Source organism: Nannobrachium achirus (assembly GCF_963921795.1).
Source record: "Nannobrachium achirus genome assembly, chromosome: 14".
Classification (NCBI taxonomy): domain Eukaryota; kingdom Metazoa; phylum Chordata; class Actinopteri; order Myctophiformes; family Myctophidae; genus Nannobrachium; species Nannobrachium achirus.
In genome coordinates, this window is record NC_137821.1 from 30,687,988 (window position 1) to 30,708,699 (window position 20,712).

General features: G+C 42.0%; 2 protein-coding genes across 3 annotated transcripts; one reads left to right on the forward strand and one right to left on the reverse strand.

Moving 5' to 3' along the window:
- Positions 1 to 707: 707 nt before the first annotated feature.
- Positions 708 to 4,360, reverse strand: LOC308297706 (eukaryotic translation initiation factor 5A-1-like; the record flags this gene model as incomplete). Its single annotated transcript, XM_080741259.1, is given in 5 exon segments — positions 708 to 770; positions 1,489 to 1,620; positions 2,708 to 2,812; positions 3,954 to 4,047; positions 4,049 to 4,360. Coding segments are annotated over 5 exon segments (462 nt in total). The 5' UTR covers positions 4,117 to 4,360.
- Positions 4,361 to 6,560: 2,200 nt separating this feature from the next.
- Positions 6,561 to 19,281, forward strand: LOC308298366 (Y-box-binding protein 2-A-like). Of its 2 annotated transcripts, none has more exons than XM_080741952.1 (11): positions 6,561 to 7,090; positions 11,936 to 12,171; positions 13,765 to 13,828; positions 14,427 to 14,460; positions 14,549 to 14,638; positions 15,098 to 15,337; positions 15,494 to 15,576; positions 17,208 to 17,421; positions 17,623 to 17,838; positions 17,926 to 17,993; positions 18,681 to 19,281. In XM_080741952.1, exons 2-10 carry the CDS (start codon positions 12,093 to 12,095, stop codon positions 17,962 to 17,964), a joined length of 1,059 nt encoding a protein of 352 aa, XP_080598078.1. In that variant the 5' UTR covers positions 6,561 to 7,090; positions 11,936 to 12,092; the 3' UTR covers positions 17,965 to 17,993; positions 18,681 to 19,281. The 2 variants fall into 2 exon arrangements, with proteins under 2 accessions (XP_080598078.1, XP_080598079.1); XM_080741953.1 differs by having other exon boundaries at positions 17,929 to 17,993.
- The last annotated feature ends 1,431 nt before the right edge of the window (positions 19,282 to 20,712 follow it).

Sequence of the window (20,712 nt, forward strand, 5' to 3'; positions counted from 1 at the left end):
CACAAGAACGAAGAGTAGCAAATACAAGTAAATTTTAAAAAGGCAAATTACTTTTTTCCCCCTAAATGAATAGCCAGGGACCACCTACAATATCTCCATGGACCACCAAGGGTCTGCAGACCACCGGTTGAAAACCTGTGACATAAATAAATATGATACATAGACTAGTAATGTTAACTAAAAGTGCATAAGGGGTATTGCCTTTCCCTTATACCCATGGTAACATAAGTCTTAGAAACATACATTTAGCTACACAATCCAGACACTTTCAATGTGCTCAGTATTGGTTCATGAATTACAATTTATCCTGTAAAATATAGGAAGCTTATGATCTTGGCTGACTAATAAAAAAAAAAAGTAGCAATAGTGATTGCCAGAAAAGTTTTGTTATGGGTGAATGTGCGAAAAACATGTTTTGATGGATAACAAAAAAACGAATTAGTGCAAATGCATTTACATGGGCGATTTTACTTTTTAACATAGTAAGTCAAACGTCAAAAATAGGGTTTACCATGGTAACAGACTTTCTTCTTAGTGACCACAGTTGAACAGCACATACTGTATTTACATATCATACACACAGAACCAGTATAACACATGCTGGTGTCATGTGGTTTAACATACATCCACTTGCACGCATGCGCGCACGCGCACACACACACACACACACAGCACTGCTGTAGCTCTCTCCATTTACCTGCAGTGCTTTATTTACCCATGGCTTTGATGGCAATTGCTGCCTCCTCTTCCATCGCGTGTAGGACCGTAATCTAAGAGGACATGTCACACACAATTTTATCACAATTCTTTTTCACATTGGTTTTTTTGTTATTTTTCAAGTTACTTGACAAAAACTAGACTCTCTGGGTTCTTTTTGGGAGGTGTAAATTGAACTTTACAAGTATGTAACTCTGACAGTATACAAATGAAACCAAATGGACCCGTTAAGTGGAGGTTTACCTTGACATTTTAACGTTTGAGAACTACTGATTTAGACCAAAATGCAGGTTTAAATTGAATTCTCCAATGAATCTCTGTATTAACAATTAAACAGGATTGTTTACAAGGTTCCCCCAATTGTATCACGATATATACGATATCTCTGAAAAGGCATATCGTGGAGACATTGTATCGTCTCAACGAATTGTTGAAGGTTTTAAGCTAGATTTTGGTTCCTTTGCAGCTAAATAAACTTGTCTTCTCAGCCATGAATTCTACCACAACATCTGCAGCAACCGTGTTTGGTGGCCGATTTTCATCCATGTTTGAAATGTTTGAGTTCAGTGCACGGGAGCAATTAATCTTGCACAGATTGGTCAGATACTACTGCGATATCTGATAATCTTAGAGCTTATCACCCTCTATTTCATTTTATTTGATCACTTCCCTCATTCAGGGCAGATAAATAAAGGCTGGGTATGTGATAAGATGTAAATATAAACAACAACAACATATTTCAGATCACCGCAAGTGACAGACAATACTGACCAGCATCTCCTCTCCAGCTTCATGCTTGCTCTCAATCTCTTTGCCCAGGTCTCCGTCTGGAAGCTTCAGGTCCTCTCTCAACTCGCCAGAGTCCTGGAGCAGGGTCAGATAGCCATCTTGAATCCCTATCAGCTAGAGAGACACACAGAGGGGCCAGCATGAGCCATGAGAGGGCATGACAGAGAAGAAATAAGATGGAGAATGGAAGGGGTGTAGGAAGTGAGAGGGGAGAGATACGCATCCTACTCATTTGACTGAATGACAGTTTTGTCATCACGTTGTGAAGAAAAAAAGAGTTGATCCGTAAGGCAAAGCGCTCTGTCTTTCGAGCAAAAGCGTGGGTCATGACCGAAAGTATAAGGTCTCGGGTACAAGCGGCCGAAATGAGTTTTCTCAGAAGGGTGGCTGGTATCTCCCTTAGAGATAGGGTGAGACGTTCAATCACCCGAGAGAGACTTGGAGTAGAACCGCTGCTCCTTCACTTGGAAAGGAGTCAGCTTAGGTGGTTCGGGCATCTAGTACGGATGCCCCCCGAGCGCCTTCCTAGGAAGGTCCTCGATGCACGTCCCACTGGGAGGAGACCCCATGGCAGACCTAAGACCAGATGGAAGGATTATATCTCCAAACTGGCCTGGGAACGCCTCGGTATACTCCCAGAGGGAGTGGAGGAGGTTTCTCAGGATAAGGAAATCTGGAAGTCTCAGTTGAAACTGTTACCCCCGTGACCCGATTCCGGATAAGCAGTTGAAGATGGATGGATGGATGGATGGATCACTGAATAGTCTCATCATCAGTCTACTTTCAATGCATCAAATAGTATTGTTTTTAAACATCAGGTTATACAGTAGATTACAAATGTAGAATGATGGAATCTGTGGGATGAGAAACACGCAAACCCCTTTTCCACTAGGAGGAATGTACTGTAGACTGTGCACTTAGTTTAAATAATTTAAACCCTATAAACCTGTGGTCTGCTACTTTTTTCGCTCAACACAGAATCTAACGACAAATTCCTTTTACCATCAATCTACAAGCTCAAAATGCACCGTGTTGCGATGCGTTGGGAGCTTGCTATTTTCTCTCAAAGTTCACCCCAGAATAGGGACACAGCGGATGCTAGGGTTCATGTGTTAACTTTAAACTTCCCCTTTCAATCCTATTTTTTTTTCTCAGGGAACACTTATCCCCCCCCTCCCCCATCCTATCCTATAGGACTCACCTGATAATCCATTCTCTTGATGTTGGGGACATCCATGTTGTGAGTGGAAGGACAGATATCCTCATGCTTCTTACCAGAGAATATGTCAATACCCACCATGTGGACCTGCAAGCACAATGGACACTGAATATTGTCTGTGTTGTACTGTACATACACAGTCACTCTTATTGGCCAACTGTACTGCCACATATGTGTGTAAACTGACGTACACACTCAACACAAATACATACCATGAAGTATGAAATATCCTCTCCCCGGTTCCCTCCATTACTGCCACTGAGTCCCTTTGAGCAATAACCTCATCATCAACATCATCCCCAATTTTATACTCCTCCCCACCCATATATAATAACAGCAGATAATAACATAATAATAACAGAAGCTGTAAATGTGTATTATTATGATTAAATGGATTTAACCATATAGTGAGGCACCTAAACATATTATTTTGGACTTTGAAGAGAGAGTAACTACTTGAACCTCCACACCCCTATTCTGGAGGCGAACATTCTGCAAAACCGCAGATCTACAAGCTCACAAACAGGTGTAACATGACATACTGTGAGCTTGTAGATCGGCTATAGAGGGGAAAATGACACGTTAAGTGAGCGGTGCTGTTTATGAGTTAATTTCATTAAGCGTCTTCAGACAGTCCAGTGTGTCATTGTCGTGGCTTAATTGACCTAGACGATAACACACTGGACTGGCTTGCTGCAAAGGAGCTGAAGGTCTAAGGAGGACATACAAGTCTACGACAGAAGATTAAGGGTCACGCGGAGCTTGGCCAGTGTGACCCTGAGCGCTTTGTGCCAAGATGTAGGCCACGCTTCAGAGCCCGGACATTTGAGGCCCCGGACAAAGCCAGAAGTTCGAGCATCTTACAGGAACACCCCTCAAAAAGGAGCCCACGGGGACCCTGGTAAATTACATGATATGGGGTGACATGACACCCCCAAAGAATGCGTTGTTACAACCATATGTATTATGCTTAACAAGCAAGTGATGATGAGCATGCCAGACACTAAACAGTAAACACACTAGTAAAGACTAGTTATGCTATGTTTGCACATGCTGTTTTAGAACCACAACGAATCTTGAAGTGACCTAGTGTCCTTTCACCAGCTTCGACTGCTCTCTTCGCATTCAATCGGACTTTTTCACCATTTGTGCGTTGATATCATTCGAAACAGGTGGTCCTTTAGTATTACCAGGTCAAGTCCCACAAATTGTTAGCTTATATGCTTACCTTGGCATGACCGTGCTTGCCAGTCTTTGAAGTGGACATCTCGACAATCTTGCAGGGTCTGCCTTTCAGGACGACAAAGCCGTTTTTTCGCAGAGCACTGCATGGGGAACGTGGCGGATGCCCCTGCATCGCCTGTCTGGAAGTCCAGCTCTGCATCTGCCATACCTACTGAAAAGATAATGCAAGATAATGAGTGAGAAGTTGAGAACACAGCTGAGCTCAACTTAGCGAACCATAACTTCTATACAGGACAGGTTTGTTTGTCATGAGGGAATAATTGTAGCCCATTGGTGAACTTCAAAAATAAACCTATGTCTTGTCAGTGAAATAAAGTGAAATAATAATCTATAATGAGAGAATGTCATGATTGATAATGTTGCGTAACCTATTAAGTAGGTCTACTTGATGCAAACAGGCCACCAGTTATCAATAACAACACACAGACAGACCTTTATTGATCCCCTTCCCTTTGAGATTTCAGTTGTTAGAGGGAAAGTAAAAGTAACTAGTGAAATGGATAAAATACTTTTATATAGGCCTAGTAGTGAAATAGATAGCTACACTTAAGTCTGACCTTGCCTGCACTTGGACTGAATGGATTAGCAAAGAGTATATTATGAACCATGAATATATATAGATATAAATGAATGAATGTTTAGGCACTGGCTATGAGGCTGTTAATTGTACAGACAGTGTCAGGGCACGTAATAGTATGTTCAGTCAAACAACATAGCCTATGTTGGTTGACATACAGTAGGTCACTATGTTCTATCAACAGTGAAACATCCCAGCAGTTATCCTTAACACTCGCATGACTGAACCTGGTTTTGAGATTTTTAGGTGGTTTGGATTTGCTCAGGAAACTCTGAGAATTTTTCCCTTTCATGATTTTTCCTTATCATACAAGCAAAGTCTTGTTTTTTTCTACCATTTGAGACGTTTTGTAAATATGAAATAAAATGTTTTGTGTGTTTCCTGACTATTCTAATTCCATTTCTAAATCTCAAAAACAGGTCAAAATGACCTGTTAGTCATGCGAGTGGCATCAGTTGGATAACGTACCAACTGTCATATGGTACTCAATCCACGATATGGTGATAAAGTAATTCAGATAGGACTACAGTTGCATGGTCGTTTGAATCAACAACACTGACAACGTAAAGTTGTCATTAAAACTAATATGGGGACGTCCACGACGTGCAGCTCAGGCCCTCAGACAACACGGGTCCATGCACCTTGCAGAATAGTAGCACCATTGTAATTAATAGTTTTTAAAATGTAACATCGGCCTACGATAATAAGTAAGCTAATACGCATGATGGCTTCTTGTGTACACTGTGCAGGATGGCATACGTCAAGCAGAGAGGAAGAGTAGTGCAACTTGAGCTTCCTGTGTGCATTTAGGGCTTCAGACAAACCATGCCAATATGCACACACAAAAAACAGAGAAACGTGAAAACTTTCACATATAGGCCTATAAGCTTTCTGTTTGCCGTTCGCGTACGTTCAAGACGTGATATTCCATCGGCCTATTAAGGATGGAGCTTATGTTGTCCCGGCCGCAAGGCAAAACGGAGTGGACCCGTCACCACTCCACACTATCACAGCACATCTTCATTCTGATCCAGTTTATTATGATGACTATAACGTGGCTGCCTCACAGACATCAATCACATCATGTGCACAACATAGCCTCTGCTCACGCGCAAACACGCCCCGTCTGTCTGCTGGATGTTGTGGACCTGTGGTATTGAACATACCCTGTGTCTGTGATAATAATGCGTTTCCTTCCCAGTGGAACGCCAAGCGCTTTCTTTTTACTCCTTGTATCCGTGCTTCTTGTGGACGGGGTCTGCCGCTGAGGTGCCTCGATCGCGATGTCGTGCCTTTCTCCTCCTTCAGTCCCGTCCTTATACTTCTTTCATCCCCAGTCGTTTACACTGACTCTCCTCCTCCTCCTCCTCCTCCTCCTCTCTCTCTGCTTTCGTTTAGAGCAGCACGGATGGTGACGGCTGCTCTCTTGCAAGGGGAAGAAGGAGCCACACACAGGCTTAGGTCAGACACCTGCCCCCAAAAGAACCCGTCCAGGACCACAAACCCCACTGTATGCAGCAGCACACACTCACCCCACCTCTCTCTACCCTGTCCCTGGCCTGTATGTAGCCCAGAATCTGTAGGCCTATGTATGTAGCCCACAATCTACCACTGTATGTAACAGCCCACACTTTCTACCACTGTCACTGTATAGCCTACACTCCACCTCTGCACTGTGTGTACTACTGTAGGTGTAGCCTACCTGTGCTTTAACACTGTACACTCCTCCCCCCCCCCCTCTCTCTCTCTCTCTCTCTCTCTCTCTCTCTCTCTCTCTCTCTCTCTCTCCCACTGTATGTGTAGTCTACACTCCACCTCTCTCTCTCTCACACTCTCTCTCTCTCTCTCTCTCTCTCTCTCTCTCTCTCTCTCTCTCTCTCTCTCTCTCTGCCACTGTATAGCACTGTATACCCCCCCTCATCCAGTCTCTCCAAATACCTGTGGAATCAACCTACCTCACACTGCGCATGAGCAGGGGCTCATTCTAGAGCAGGGGCACTGCTATGAGGAGAGATGACACGCATGCATCTGTGTCACATATTTTTGTGTGACCTAATGATCATGGCCTGATCCCAAAGTAATTTTGCATCAATTATTTGAAATCATCTGGCTTTCTCTATGTAATTTACGTTATAGGTTTCATCAATTAATGTTGTGTCCTGTCCTGTGATGCACACTGACTGCAGATTTAGGCCTACATGCATATTTAGAGTTGGGATTATTATGGATTAAACATATCAATAGTAGTAGTAGTAGTAGTAGTAGTATTTCCAGTATGACTCAGGGACAGGGTGCACCCACACCTATTGTTTTATTGTTGTGTTAATCATACTTTGATTTAGATAATGGTTTGTTGACATTGATGTAGTTTGTGTTGTCTGTCTCCACAACACCATGATATGAGAAGCTGAACAGACACAGCCGATTGTACCAGCTGGGCTCCAAGTTCCCATGCATGCCAGAGTAAGACATGCTGAGCCGGTGAAAGGTGGAAGATTACACGATCGACGAGGAGACAGTGCAGCAGCCAGCAGGAGTCTCCGGTGAGTCCGGTCTTTCCCCATCACCATTCATGAAAGAAGCTGACGTCAGTGACGTGACAGAGGAGGAGCCCCCAGTCGGGTTGCTACCAATCATAAAGAGAACCAGGACATGTGGCACCGTTGGCACGCCTCTGCCCAGTGCAACCCTGTCCTCATCCTTCATCCCTCAGCCTTCAGCACCTCTAGACTACATAGGTGACAAGGTGATGGATCTCAGGCTATACTTAGACTGTGACCTGAATGTACTCGGTGACGGTGCCACACCCTCATCATTCTCTCTCTCACTCATAAGACTAGGGAACCTGCACAACACTCACTGTTTCCCATCCCTTATCTGGTCAGCAGCAATGGCAGGGCTCAGATGAGAGGAAAATGGTTCATCCCTAGCTGTCCAGTGTGCTATGCTGGATTCAGCTGCCAGTACAGAAACCAGACCAGGGCCCACCATAGGAGACCTGCAAAGTTAAAGAAACAAATAAGGACTCATACTGTAGAAGAAGAAAGGCACTGGAGCAAAAACTCAGACAATTAAAGCCTCAGGTCGTACCATAAAGAGGCTACAAATGGCTTTAATACAAGTGAGGAACAAGATCGTTATTCATTTGCCTACTCCAGTTTACTCAGTGTCTCACCAGACACAAACTGAAAATAGCCGATCTACAATCTATGTATTATGAGCTTGTAGCTTGTATACATGAACTTCTTTAGAAAAATGATTGATATATTTTTTTAATGAAAAAGCTTGATATATTTTTCAAATCTTTTAAAAATATTTTTGATAATTAAAAAAAGGTAACAAAAAAGGGATATTTACTGAGGCAGAGGTACCTCCATCTCTTGTGCAAGTAAGAGCAGGTCATCACATACAGTATGAATGAAATGTTTGGAGAATGGAGTATATATAGTATGCTATATACAGTCATGTGTTCCACATAAAGTGATAGTACCAGTGCAGTGGCAATGGAGGAGTGTTTTTACAGTCTTACATGAAGTGATAGTGCCAGTGTGATGGCCTGTGTCACCGAGACTGACATGGCAACAGGGCTCAGCGCCTGTTCAGCAGCCCGGTGGTGTGGCTGTGGAGTTTCTTGGCTTTTGATTGATTGCATAGGAAAAGGCACAGTTTCATGACAGTACAGTTCACTCGTTCAAGGTCAACTAATAGGAGATCCTAGTAAGCTTTTCGGCTTATTTACACCGGAAACCTTTATGTATCATATAACATTGAATGACAGACGGATAGAACACAGTACTATGCAGTAGATATCGTCAGAAAAAGACAATCACACCCGTGTGAAGTGGAGCTGTGTGTGTGTGTGTGTGTGTGTGTGTGTGTGTGTGTGTGTGTGTGTGTGTGTGTGTGTGTGTGTGTGTGTGTGGATCATGTGTACCGAATTTTGTGACATTTGAAGAAAATATGTAGGAAAAGGAGCAAAAAGTGTGTTTTGGAGAAAATTCAAGATGGCGGAAAATCTATCATGGCGCAAATGGGCGTGGCCTATATGGGGAGATGCGTCATGACCCAAGGAATCCAGGGAAAAAATATTTTTAATTTTCCGACCTACGGTTCAAGAGTTACAGGCCAAAACGTAAAGTGGGGTGTTATGGCGCCACCATGCGGCCAAATGACACAATTATTTTTTATTTAATCCTTGAAATCATTATGAACCTCCTCTCCAAGTCTTGAAACTCTAGCCCCTATGGTTTGCGAGAGACAAATAATTGAATGTGAGTTTTTGCGATTCCCATTATAAGTCAATGGGGAAAATTAATTCACTAATAAATTAATATCAATTAAACTATAGAACCTTTCTCTTAGAAAAGTAATAGCCCACGATTCCCGAGTAAGCCGGTCGATTTGACATATGGCGCGAGTGTGTGGTGGCAAAACTGTGGGACTAGTGGCGTGCCGAAGTTTAGGAAGTTCAGGCTACATACAGACAGACACACAGACAGACAGACCCACACGGCCACGTATAGGGAGCCTGTGCTTCACACAGCTCCAAAAACTGTGCAAGAAATACTGCTGTATCACCTGCCTACGGTAGCAACATGAACAGATTGTAGCCTCATAAATCACCCACTTCCGGAAACCATTTCCTGGATTACGGAAGTTGGTCGTTTACTAGGCTAATAAAATAGGCATTGTTGAGCCTTTTGCACTATATATAGACTATATATATATATATATATATATATATATTTATATATATATACAGTATATATTCTTTTTTTTTTGCATACCCATCCTAACTATTAATATAAGAGCAGTGGGCGACTAGATACAAACAGAGTCTGCGAAGCAATTAGGTGTTAGCTGTTATGTTAAGTGTCTTGCTCATAGACAATTCTTAGACTTATAACTATGGTCCTCATTGATGTGCAGCTGAGGAGCCACCAACAAAATAGCACACCCCAGTCTAAAGTGAACATGATGAAATGGCTTGATAAAAAAAGACAAAAGACTAATGCCTCATTCACACTACAGATATATAGTTGAATGTTTTGCTTGGTAATTCAATGTAATCTCAATGGAAACCAGCTTTAAAGGCTGGATTCCAAGGACAGCCGACACGCCCAGCCTTTAAAGCTGGTTTCCATTGAGATTACATTGAATTACCAAGCAAAACGTTCAACTATATATCTGTAGTGTGAATGAGGCATTAGACTATTTTCTGTCAAGAGATGCAGTGTGGCCGTACACACAGTAGTTCCCCTACAACTTGACAGTTTGCAGAGCTGCTGGGTTAATTTTAGGCCATTGAAACTGGAGTACCACGTCCATTCCGTGACCAGTCTACTACGCCGTCTGAATGACGTACCATGAGGTGTAGATACATAGTGGTGAATGTAAGAGTAAGAGTGAGTCAGGGTCTGATCGGATGCAATCAAGTCAGCTCACACACACTCATGTGGCAGCTTTGGGTGTTTGTGCAGACTGATCTTGCGAGGAAGCATCACTGGCGGCCTCATGTATTTTAGAGAGTAATTTGGATGGCAACAATAAGGCCAACATGGTCTAAAGTCTGACAAAATGTGTAGCTATAGAACCTGTACTTAGATAGAGAAACTGCTATGACAATTTGAGTAATTTCTTAATTTTCTTCGTTTGAAAGTTTAATCAAACTCCTCAAAGTTTGTGCATGCGCGCGCGCACACACACACACACACACACACACACACACACACACACACACACACACACACACACACACACACACACACACACACACACACACACAAACAAACACACACACACACACACACACACACGCACACACACACATGCACGTGTGCACACACACACACACACACACACACACACACACACACACACAAACACACACACACACACACACACACACACACACGCACGCGCGCGCGCACATATACTCCTCATTACATAACTAACACATCCTGCACATAAATCACATTTTAAAGGACAAAAGTGGAAACAAGCTCTAGCTGCATTCAAAAGTGCATTTAAGGCAAAGGGATCCTTCACTTACAAAAGTACAAAGTGCTTCTCAATGGAACCGACTGGATAACAATTTAAGCACAACCTAAAAATCTTGTCTGAAAAGTTAGGCTTGTGTGAATTAAGAAGTAGACTAAAAAAAGAAATGTTTATCCTGTTATTGTACATCTTGTTTTGTTATTGTGTGATGTTTTGTTACGTAAATTGGTTTTATTTATTTACTATAGCCTCGCTCAGGGGTCTTCAACAGGGGGTCCGGGACCCCTAGGGGGCCCTCAGAGTTACTACAGGGGGTCCTCCAAATCTTTGTGCGATCTCTCGATTTGTTTTTATATTAACCACTTGGAACCCTAGCACTATTCTGATAACATTTGCCAAAAATAGCCGATCTACAAGCTCTGAGCTTGTAGATCGGCTATTTTCGGCAAAGAGGTTTGGTGTAGAGGGGAAAAAGAGCAGACTAAGTAAGAATCAAAGGTCAAGTTTATTATGTTTATTCATTGACGGTTCAAGTGGTTAAATATCTGAAGACGTACAAATTGACATGAATCCAAAAAACACTGATGATCGTGCTGTCAAACAATGAAATTGTGAACAGTTTGTCGGGGTCCCTGGCTGCTTTATCTCTCTCTCAACTAAGGGGTCCTTGGCCTGAAAACGTTGAAGACCCCTGGCCTAGCTGATAATATGTATAGCCTATCATGTGGATTGTCAATTTGTCACATTTCTGTTGTTTGTGAGAGGAAGTCCTGTACTTCATAGCTGTTCTTATATTATATTCTCTAATTGGAGTCAGTGAAATTAAACTGTTCCTCATGTTGCTGACCAGTCTATGAGAAGCACTGACCCTTCCAGTGCAATGAGTGCATCTGAATTTATGGTAGACCTACATTTGTACACTCTCACAGTTAAATTAAACCAGAGGATTTGACAGTGTAGACTTCTACCAGTATAGGCCTACTAGAGATAAAATAATAACATAAAAATAAATGGGGGTCCGTGGCTTAAACAGTCTGGGATTCCTTGAAACGAAAAGGGTTTAGAATCAGTGGTCTACACATCATTGGTTCTCAAAGTGGGGTCCGGGGACCCCCAGGGGTCCTTGAGGGAGTTCCAGGGGGTCCCCAGCTAAATGATAGTTAGGAACCAAATGTAATACCATTAAATGTGGGTCTGTAGTCTAATGCATATCAAACTGGGCTTCCTTGAAATGAAATGAATGACTGCTCGAATAAATCTTCTGTAATGGGGGTCCCTCGCATATCTTTTCAAATGAGGGTCTGCGGCTCTGCGCGGGCTAATAAGTGTCAATTTGGGGGTCCAAAGGTTTGAGAATCACTGGACTATATACCTTTTGCCCTCACCAGGCTCCAGCACCAATTACATTCCACGTCTATTGGGAAACCAATGAGGGCGCGGCTTACTCGCAGCAGACTGGAGGATGTCGGGATAAAACTAGCGGCGGCGGAAAGAAGAGTTTGGAGAGAAGGGGAACACACCAACGTTTAGTGTATCCCAGAGAGTATGACCGACACCGAGGCGCAGAGCGACCCACCATCGGCCCCAGTGGAAGAACAGCCACAGCCGGAGAGAAAGATCATAGGTGCGTGATCGAAGGGAAGTGTCAAGACGTTTAGAAAGCAAAATAAATATATTTTAGCTTTTAGGTTTCTAGGCCTGATCTGTTGAGTGGACTTCAGAGATGTTGAGTGTTGAGTGGACTTAAGATACAATAGGCTATATCTTATTTCAGGATAGTAATGTATTTGGTAATTTAAGCGTTAACCAGTTTGATCTCCCAACACGAGATAATTTCACTTGTTGACTGTAAGCAAGCTAGGCCTCTGAGAACTCCCATTAGTTTCGTTTACTGATCTACCTGCACGAGTCCCACATTTATACATGGGCATGATATGGGACAAATCTGTTAAATCTTCACTAAGTAATTTAACTGGTTAAAAACATTTGTTCGTTTGGGCAGGATATGAGACTTTTATGGACTTTTCTTTCATTGTGATGACCCCGTGATTGCACACATTCTTCCATTTGATTGCCACCTATGTTGACGTAGCTACAACAAGGACTACAACAATAATTTAAAAAAAGGCTAATTTTCATTTGCATGTGAATGTAGGTTACCAGTTTGCAAATGGGACCTAGATTTCCTTGTATCAACTGTCACGAGTTCAAATGGAAGGCAGATAGATGCACGCACAGGTGCAAGTCATTTCAATTCTACGCTTGACTGCAAACATGACGGTCGTCATGGATCGACCTCAACTTGGTGTTGAGAAGTTTAGCTAATTTTCCACTCGCATCTACACAAACGTCCAGATTCCAAAAATAAAGTGCTTACTGAAGGCTCACATAGGTCACAATATGGTACGCTCACGCGGAATTACCTGTATCTTCGTATTGTTTAATAAAAGCATTTTAATTCGTTTTGCGGCCATTTTTCGGATTAATAAACTACGTAACCCTATCGGTTGGGAGGTGTTCTGCACTCTGATACATTAAAACCTTTTTAGAAAACGGCGACCGATCGGATTAAAAATGCTTCTTATTAACAATACGGAAGATACTGGAAATTATGCTCAAGCGAACCATATTGAGACATCTGTGAGCCTTCAGTAAGCACTTTATTTTAAAAATCTGAACGTTTGTGTAGACGTACGTGGCAAATTGGCTAAACTACTCAACACCAGGTTGAGCTCGATCCATCGTGAGATAAAACCGTCAGGCTATTTCAATCCCAAACTGGGATTTTTTTTTTAATCAAAGGATTCGTTCAACGAATTTCGTTGATAATGATTTATGAGCGTTAGTTTACACTAAATGTGTTTACATGTTGGGCTGTTAGTCGTCTCTCTGAATCAAAAACCTTTTTATGGGCATTCTGAAATATTTTCTGATTTAATTATTGTGAGGACTATAAATGCAGCTCAGCTCTGTAAACCTCCCTCTTGACCTAGTTGGACTTGGTAGTGGTGGATTACAGGGTTTCAACTGTTATAGGGTTAATCATTTACAGATTTCTGTAGTGCTTGATAAACGCTATACTCAGAATTTACCTAATTTCTTGGATTTCAACTGTTTTATAGCCATAGCCATGTCTCCCTTGTAAATGTAAACTGGGAGGCCTATACAAACCAAGTAGGCTATATTAATTGATACGTCTGTCATTTCTTTATTTTAGCCACCTTGGTCCAGGGCACAGTGAAATGGTTCAACGTGCGTAATGGATATGGCTTCATAAACAGGTACAATGTTCCTTTGTGATTGAACTGTGGGGAAGTGAAATTGAAAATTGTTTAAGGATGATCTTTGATCTATGAGTTGCTACCACTTGTACTGTACTGCGTCCCATGGCAGTAATATAAGAAAGGGAAATATCACTTTTCTTTTTTTTTTCTTCAGACATGCCCCCTCCTATCTAAACCCATTGTAGCTTCAATTCTATTTTAAACAGACTTGAAAACCATGCCCCCTCCTATCTAAACCCATTGTAACTTCATCTCTTATTTTAAAGACTTGAAAACCAATGTTCCTGGTTCTGATGACCTTGTCTGTGGTTGGGACACCCAGATGGATCCCCAAATTATTTTCCTAATATTTATTAATTTAAAACAAATTCATAAAATCAATCTCATTGAAAAAACACAGCCCCCTCACACATATTAGGACAGTGGGTTACAATGGGTTTATCACCATGTATATCAATTTTGATACTTAAAAAAAGCCACATGAGTAGAGTAGTTAAAATGACAGACTTGTTTTTAACCCTCCAATCTGAAGCATGTTGGCCTATGTTATATTTATGAGGCTATGAACCAACGATGGCTGTTTCATCCCCCATAGAAATGACACCAAAGAAGATGTGTTCGTGCATCAAGTGAGTGGTTCTCTAATGTCTATGTCCAAAAATGTGTTTTCTGTGTAGCTTAAGTTTTCAACTGATTGCACGCCTTCTGTTCCCTCAGACCGCTATCAAGAAAAACAATCCTAGGAAATTCCTGCGCAGTGTGGGAGATGGGGAGATCGTGGAGTTTGACGTTATAGAAGCCAGTAAGGTAAGGATAAAGAATGAAACCTCTAGCTACCTGTGCTCATTTGGAGTTTGAACTCTAAAATCTGTCCTAATTGTGGCGGCAATCTTGGCAAAGTATTACTTTTTCAATTAAGTATTTATCTTGTACCACCCACTAATATTGAACGTAATTCCCAAGTAAATTGTTGAAGAATAGCTAAGTCTTTTTGTGTGCCTCAGTGAGGACTTGTGTGCGTTGTTGCTTGTTCTGTCAGTGTTGGAGGCAGAAGTCGTGTGTATGAGGAGAGGACTGTTAGGAGTCAAATAGCTGACCTCTTTTCACGTTATTTGTACCTTTTTTCTTAATTTGAAACTTTTTTTGTTGTTGCCAATGTACAACCCCAACAGGACCTTCCACGACCCCACCTGCGTTTGTATGTATGATAAATTAATCAATTAGTTCAGTTAACTGTTGCACCTCTTGTCCTAATCCCTCCCACAGGGCTCAGAAGCGGCCAATGTGACGGGTCCAGGCGGGGTCCCCGTCAAAGGCAGCCGCTATGCACCCAATAAACGGCGCTTCCGTCGCCGCTTCTTCCCCCGCGGCTCCCGACCCAATGACCAGGATGCACAGGGTGACGGCCAGGGCTCTGCCTCGGAGGGCGGTGTTGAGAATGAGGGCACGCAACCTGTACCACGGCGCCGCAGGCCTCGTAGACCCAGACAGGAAGTGCAAGAGGAGGTGATGAGCGGCTCTGAAGTAGAGGCAGTTGTATAGACTTTCTTTATTAGAAACTGAATACCTATACCTTTCAGCTTGAGACCCAAAAGAGATATTTGCTGTCTACCTGGTATGTTCTGTGTAATCTTATATTGAGGCCTGATCTGTGTGTGCCAGGGTGAGGCTGGAGAACAGAAGACGGATCAAGTAGGTGACCAGCAGAGGCCGCTAAGGCGTAGATTCAGACCTCCATACCGCAGGTGACTAATCTCTCCTCATAGTTCCATGCTGGATGTTGTATAAATGCTGTGTACCAAGGTTTCGTTTAGTTTTTCTTTTCTTAACCCATTTAGGCCTAGAATGATTTTAATGCTTTAACTATTGAAACATAGCAGATATACAAGCTCAACGCGCTGTAAGCTTGTAGATCTGCCATTTGAAAATTCTTTTTTTTTCTCCCAAGTCTGACTATCTTTAAAAGCGAACATTTGTTACTCAAGTATTTGCTTTTGGTAGTCTCTGGAACAACATTTTGAAATGGGGGGTCCTTGACATGAAAAAGTTTGAGAACCACTGATTTAAGAAGGCTTTAGAAAAGAAAATTTGAATCGGGTAAAAAATAAAGATTTCTTTTTTTAAATAGATAAAGCAGGGGTCCTCAATAGGCGGACCGCGGTCCACGTCCGGACCGCGAGGCACCGCCGACCGGACCCAGGACGAATTATATAAAAAAAAAAAAAAATTTACTCCACGTTTTGTTTCCACTTCTCCTTGTATTCATTCATTTCATTGCATGCGCTCTGAAGTCTGTGTGCGAGAGAGAGAGAGAACGGCACGCTGATTGGCTGATGCCGGGGCATAAACTATTATGGGTTGTCATCTCTATGACAATGACGCGCTGATAAACTGTTACCACGGCACCGCCTCTGTTCATTTCACTGCGGAGTGCGGAAGTTTTCGAAGCGGGCAGCACGCAGCAGCAGCGATTAGCTGCAGGCTGTAAACTAGTTATAAATCAGTGGGTTTCATTCGCGCACAAGCACAACATCAACGTGAATACGTTTGCAGGATGAGGATTATAATCTTCTCTGCAGAGAGTTTTCGCGAGGTGCCACACTGCAGCCACAGCTGGCTGCCTCTCTCTTTCTCCATGGATATGCAGCCAGCGAGCCATGCAGCAAAGCGAGCCACACGCATTACTCGGAGTGGGGAGGCTCTCTCCACGCATCGTCTCCGACGCGCGACACATTGTTTTCAGGATCGATATTCACGTTGCGACACAAGCATAAATCATTCGAAGATTATCCCAGTTTGCTAAAAGAAACAAACACTAGCGCAAACAAATAATTTTCGTAAAATAAATATCTCTGCTCCACCTTGATTTATTACATTCTGTTCTCCCTTCAACGGGTTGTTACTCTTTAGTCAAGTGAGTCAACTTGTGGGTCAAAGAGGACCCCAAATGATTTTGGAGGAGTCCCCAGGCCAGATGAAAGTAAAGTCATAATTAAGGACTTAACACCCTTTTAATAAAGAAAGAAACAGAAAAAGACCATTACTGCATCAACAAACTACTAAAAAAAACATTAGCCAATGTAAAATAATGTATGAAAGGGATATATATATATATTTATATATATATATATATATATATATATATATATATATATATATAATTTATTTTTCCCCGGACCCGGACCTGTTTCAAAAAAATATTTGTGGACCTTCAAGATTTGTATTTGAGGACCCCTGAGATAAAGCATAACATAATGGTTAAACTGGTTCAAATCTAAAGTGACACAGATTGGCGTTCAAGCCTAAATGACTTCTTAATCATTGTCCCAATGAGTCAAAACATTGAAGCATGTCTTTGCTGTTCCATGGTCCACAGGCCGTTCCGACCCAGAACCCAATTCAAGCAGCAACCCGAGGGCCAGCAGGAAACCTCTCCGGGGGAAACCCAGGGGGAGGAGGAGGTGGTCAAGCAGGAAGAGCAACCGAATGACCAGCAAACCAATGGTGAAGCCTCTGAGGGCCAAGAGCAGAAGCCACGCCGACAGTTCAGCCGCCGCAGACAAAGGACCTCTGAGTCGTCTGTCTCTAAAGTAAGCATTGGTAGCAATTGGGACAGTTGTCAGGAATAACATTTAAAAAATAATCCTAAATAATTTGAGCAAATTTCAAGCTTAAATACTTGATGTGCAATTATTTACTTGGTGCCATTTCAAGAATGACATGGGTGGGTTTGAGTATCATGGTCAGGTCATGTCTTTGAGAAATTTCGATTTTTGTGTTGCTACCTCTAGAACGGGGTAGAGAAAGAGAAGGCTGCCTCGGAGCCTTCATCGGAGCCTGATGCCTCGCCTCAGAAGCCTGCCTCGGAGCCTGGTACTCCGCCTCAGACCTCAAAGCCAGCTAATGTCAAATCTGCAACAAAATCGCCAAAGCCTTCTCCTAAATCACCCAAAACCCCTGAGACAAAAACGCCTGAGGTAAAAACGCCTGAGGTAAAATCGCCTGAGGTAAGACATTTTATTAGCTTTCTGCCTGCATGTTTTCCCTAGCATTCTATCCACATGCAAGTTTGACACCATTTCCTCTCCTTACAGCAGGCACCCGCCACAACAGTCCCTGCACCCACAGTCTGACATGGGTTTTGCGCGACCCTTTGAAAGAGGTGGGACTGCCATGTTACTAGTGCAACCCTGGCTCAACATTATTTAGGCTTGTACTTTTTGCATTGTAGGTGCCATCTTGGCCATCTCACAGATGATGACTTTTTAGTTTGTCTACAAAAAGGCTTGTGGTGGAATTGTGCCAGTTAGAGTAACCTTTTATATGTGTCTTAAGAAAGGGATTTGTCCTAAATTAAGACTTGAATTAAAGGTAGGTTAAGTTATTACATTTTTGGTTAAAATATGTTTGTTAATGGGTTAAAGCTCTATTGTGTAATCATTGCCATAATGTTCTCTCCAGCTATTCAATAAACAGAATACATTTTCAGGTGGGTTGCAAAATTTCAGCCAATCGGGAGAGTACCAATTTTCAGCTTAATTTTTAGTGTTCAATTTGTCTGCTTATTTCTTTTTCATCGCTTACAATTTCACTTCCAGGTTATCTATCCTGATTGGATAAAATTGGTATCCTGACCTGAGAATGCATTTTCTGTTAGAGCTGGAGAGATCCTGCATTTTCTGTTAGAGCTGGAGAGATCCTGTTACTGAACACTATATGACAACGATAACTATTTTACCAAAGAAAACCACTTGCCCCACCTTAAGCCCTCATTTATAGAAAGGGTAATCTTGGTTTTACAAAGTACAATTGTCATATTTTAATGCCTGTGTGACCTTTTTCTTTTTAGGTCCTGCAGATATCTGGGGGACGGGTCCCATTTCACAACACGCACTGCTTTCCCCTCCCCTTGTACTCCCCATCCTGCCACCCACCACCCCTGGCCCCCTGATCTTGACTAGACACTGAGAGGGAGGGTGTGAGAAAGGTGGGGGATGTGTATATTTAGAAATTGAATTACATCTTTGAAGAGAACGTTAAAATACATCTTTGAAGAGAACGTTAAAATGAGTGGAAAAATCTGCTTGGCAGCCCGGTTCAATAAACCCCCCTCAGCAAATTTTCTTTAATTGACTCCTATTCGGCATGACAGTGGACTAAAAGAACCAGCCGAGAATTTTTGTATTTCTTTTTTTCTTTCGTGGGTTTGCTGTGGAGCCAAGCAGGTGAGAGATTGGTGGTGCATTCGCGGAGTCCTTATTTCCATGCCACCCCACTGAGTTCTAAACAATTACATCCCCAGTTCGATTTTATCTCTGTGGGATAAATCTATGAAAGAAATTATTTTTGTATTTGTTTTATTTTGTCTTATTTTTTTATGTGCCTTGTTTGGAGGGGATTATGTGCAATGTCTGTTAACTTAGTGAAAAAATAAATTGTGTGCAAAGTGATTCAGTTTTTGTGATTCAGAGTTTTTATTCGTTTTAATTTGTCTTTGTGCCCATGTGAAGTAAACCTAGTTGCAGGGTAACTTAGACGACTGGTGGTGGCAAACTCCCTTATTTTGTGCCACTTTTGCATATACAACTCAAAACAAAGTTAGTCGGCACAGAATAGACTGATCATACTAGGGTTGGGGCCATGGTCGCGCATAAAATCATATATGGTGAGGGCCCTAGAGACTTGCTTTTCAGTGTGTATCAAATGTGAGCCATCCTGCTTTTAGCAAGCGCTTTGAGTTCGCAACTTGCTTAGAAAAGCGCTATAAAAATGCAATCCATTATTTAAAAGTAAAGTGTGTAAGGGATCATTTACTAGGAGCTACACAGTGGAACAACCTTAAAGAGGTGCCATAGTTTTGTACTTTTCTGGTTTTCATGTGTCTAGGAGGTTGACAGTATTTCAACGTGGGTGTGGTTAACTTCAGCTGGGTCACCACCACCCATCATGACAACCAGGCATACAAAAAAATAATAATTTTAACTCTTTCTGTACACATTTTGGAAAGAAATCTTCCTTGTATAATCTGATAATCATGTTTTTTTGGGGGGGACGATCATGGCACTTTATCTTTAAACTGACGACCAATCTGAGGTGTCTTAAGCAGTGGACAAAACATGTCTATTAGTAAAGGTTCCCCTTAGAGGGTCATTAGTCTAGAGAAAGTAAGGGAGTGCTTGTTAATGTACGTCATGTGTTTTGTAATGTATTTTTAACTTAATGGCCGTTAACTGTTGGCCCTCAAGGGAAAAAAAGTCTAAGGACTTGTCATCCTCGACTCTCTGTAACCATGTGGTTTTATTGCCTTTTCAAATCGTGTAGCTGTATTGTACCACTTCCTGCATGTAGCGGTTGCCATGTAAGAACTGACACTACCAGTTACACTTTGGGCCGCCAAAATGTGGTCGGTAATACTGAGACTCATGATGACCACTTATTATTACTCAGAATTCACTCTTTATATAAATTACAGGTCCTCTTTCAACAATTTCAATACAAATAAGGCACACGTAAAGAACAAGACGGCAAACGGCACACGTAGGTGACAGGAACACAAACTAAAGTTTGTGCATTACAAAGATCTACAAGGGCTACATTTTAATGGTAGCTATTACATTTTTTTTTTTTATGCTAGTACTTGTGCCATTATTACCCATGAAACAAAAAGCAGTGAGCACTGAGCACGTTTGGTGTGTGGGCAGAGATAGACCCTTAACCCTGCAAGACCCGAATTAATTTCTACTGGCCAAAAAAAATCAGATGGTGTTGTAGCAGTCCTAATCAGGAAAATGTAATGTTAACAAATTAATAATGTTTTTGTAAGGTTTTATAGCCATAAATCATGCCCTAATTTGCATTTTGGGGATATTTTTCACAATATT

Excerpts from the sequence above, each read along its gene's own strand:
- LOC308298366 (XM_080741952.1), top strand. The coding sequence starts at position 12,093 with ATGACCGACACCGAGGCGCAGAGCGACCCACCATCGGCCCCAGTGGAA. Across the intron at positions 14,461-14,548 it reads AAGATGTGTTCGTGCATCAA|ACCGCTATCAAGAAAAACAA; the intron begins GTGAGTGGTTCT and ends CTGTTCCCTCAG. Across the intron at positions 17,839-17,925 it reads CTGAGGTAAAATCGCCTGAG|CAGGCACCCGCCACAACAGT; the intron begins GTAAGACATTTT and ends CTCTCCTTACAG.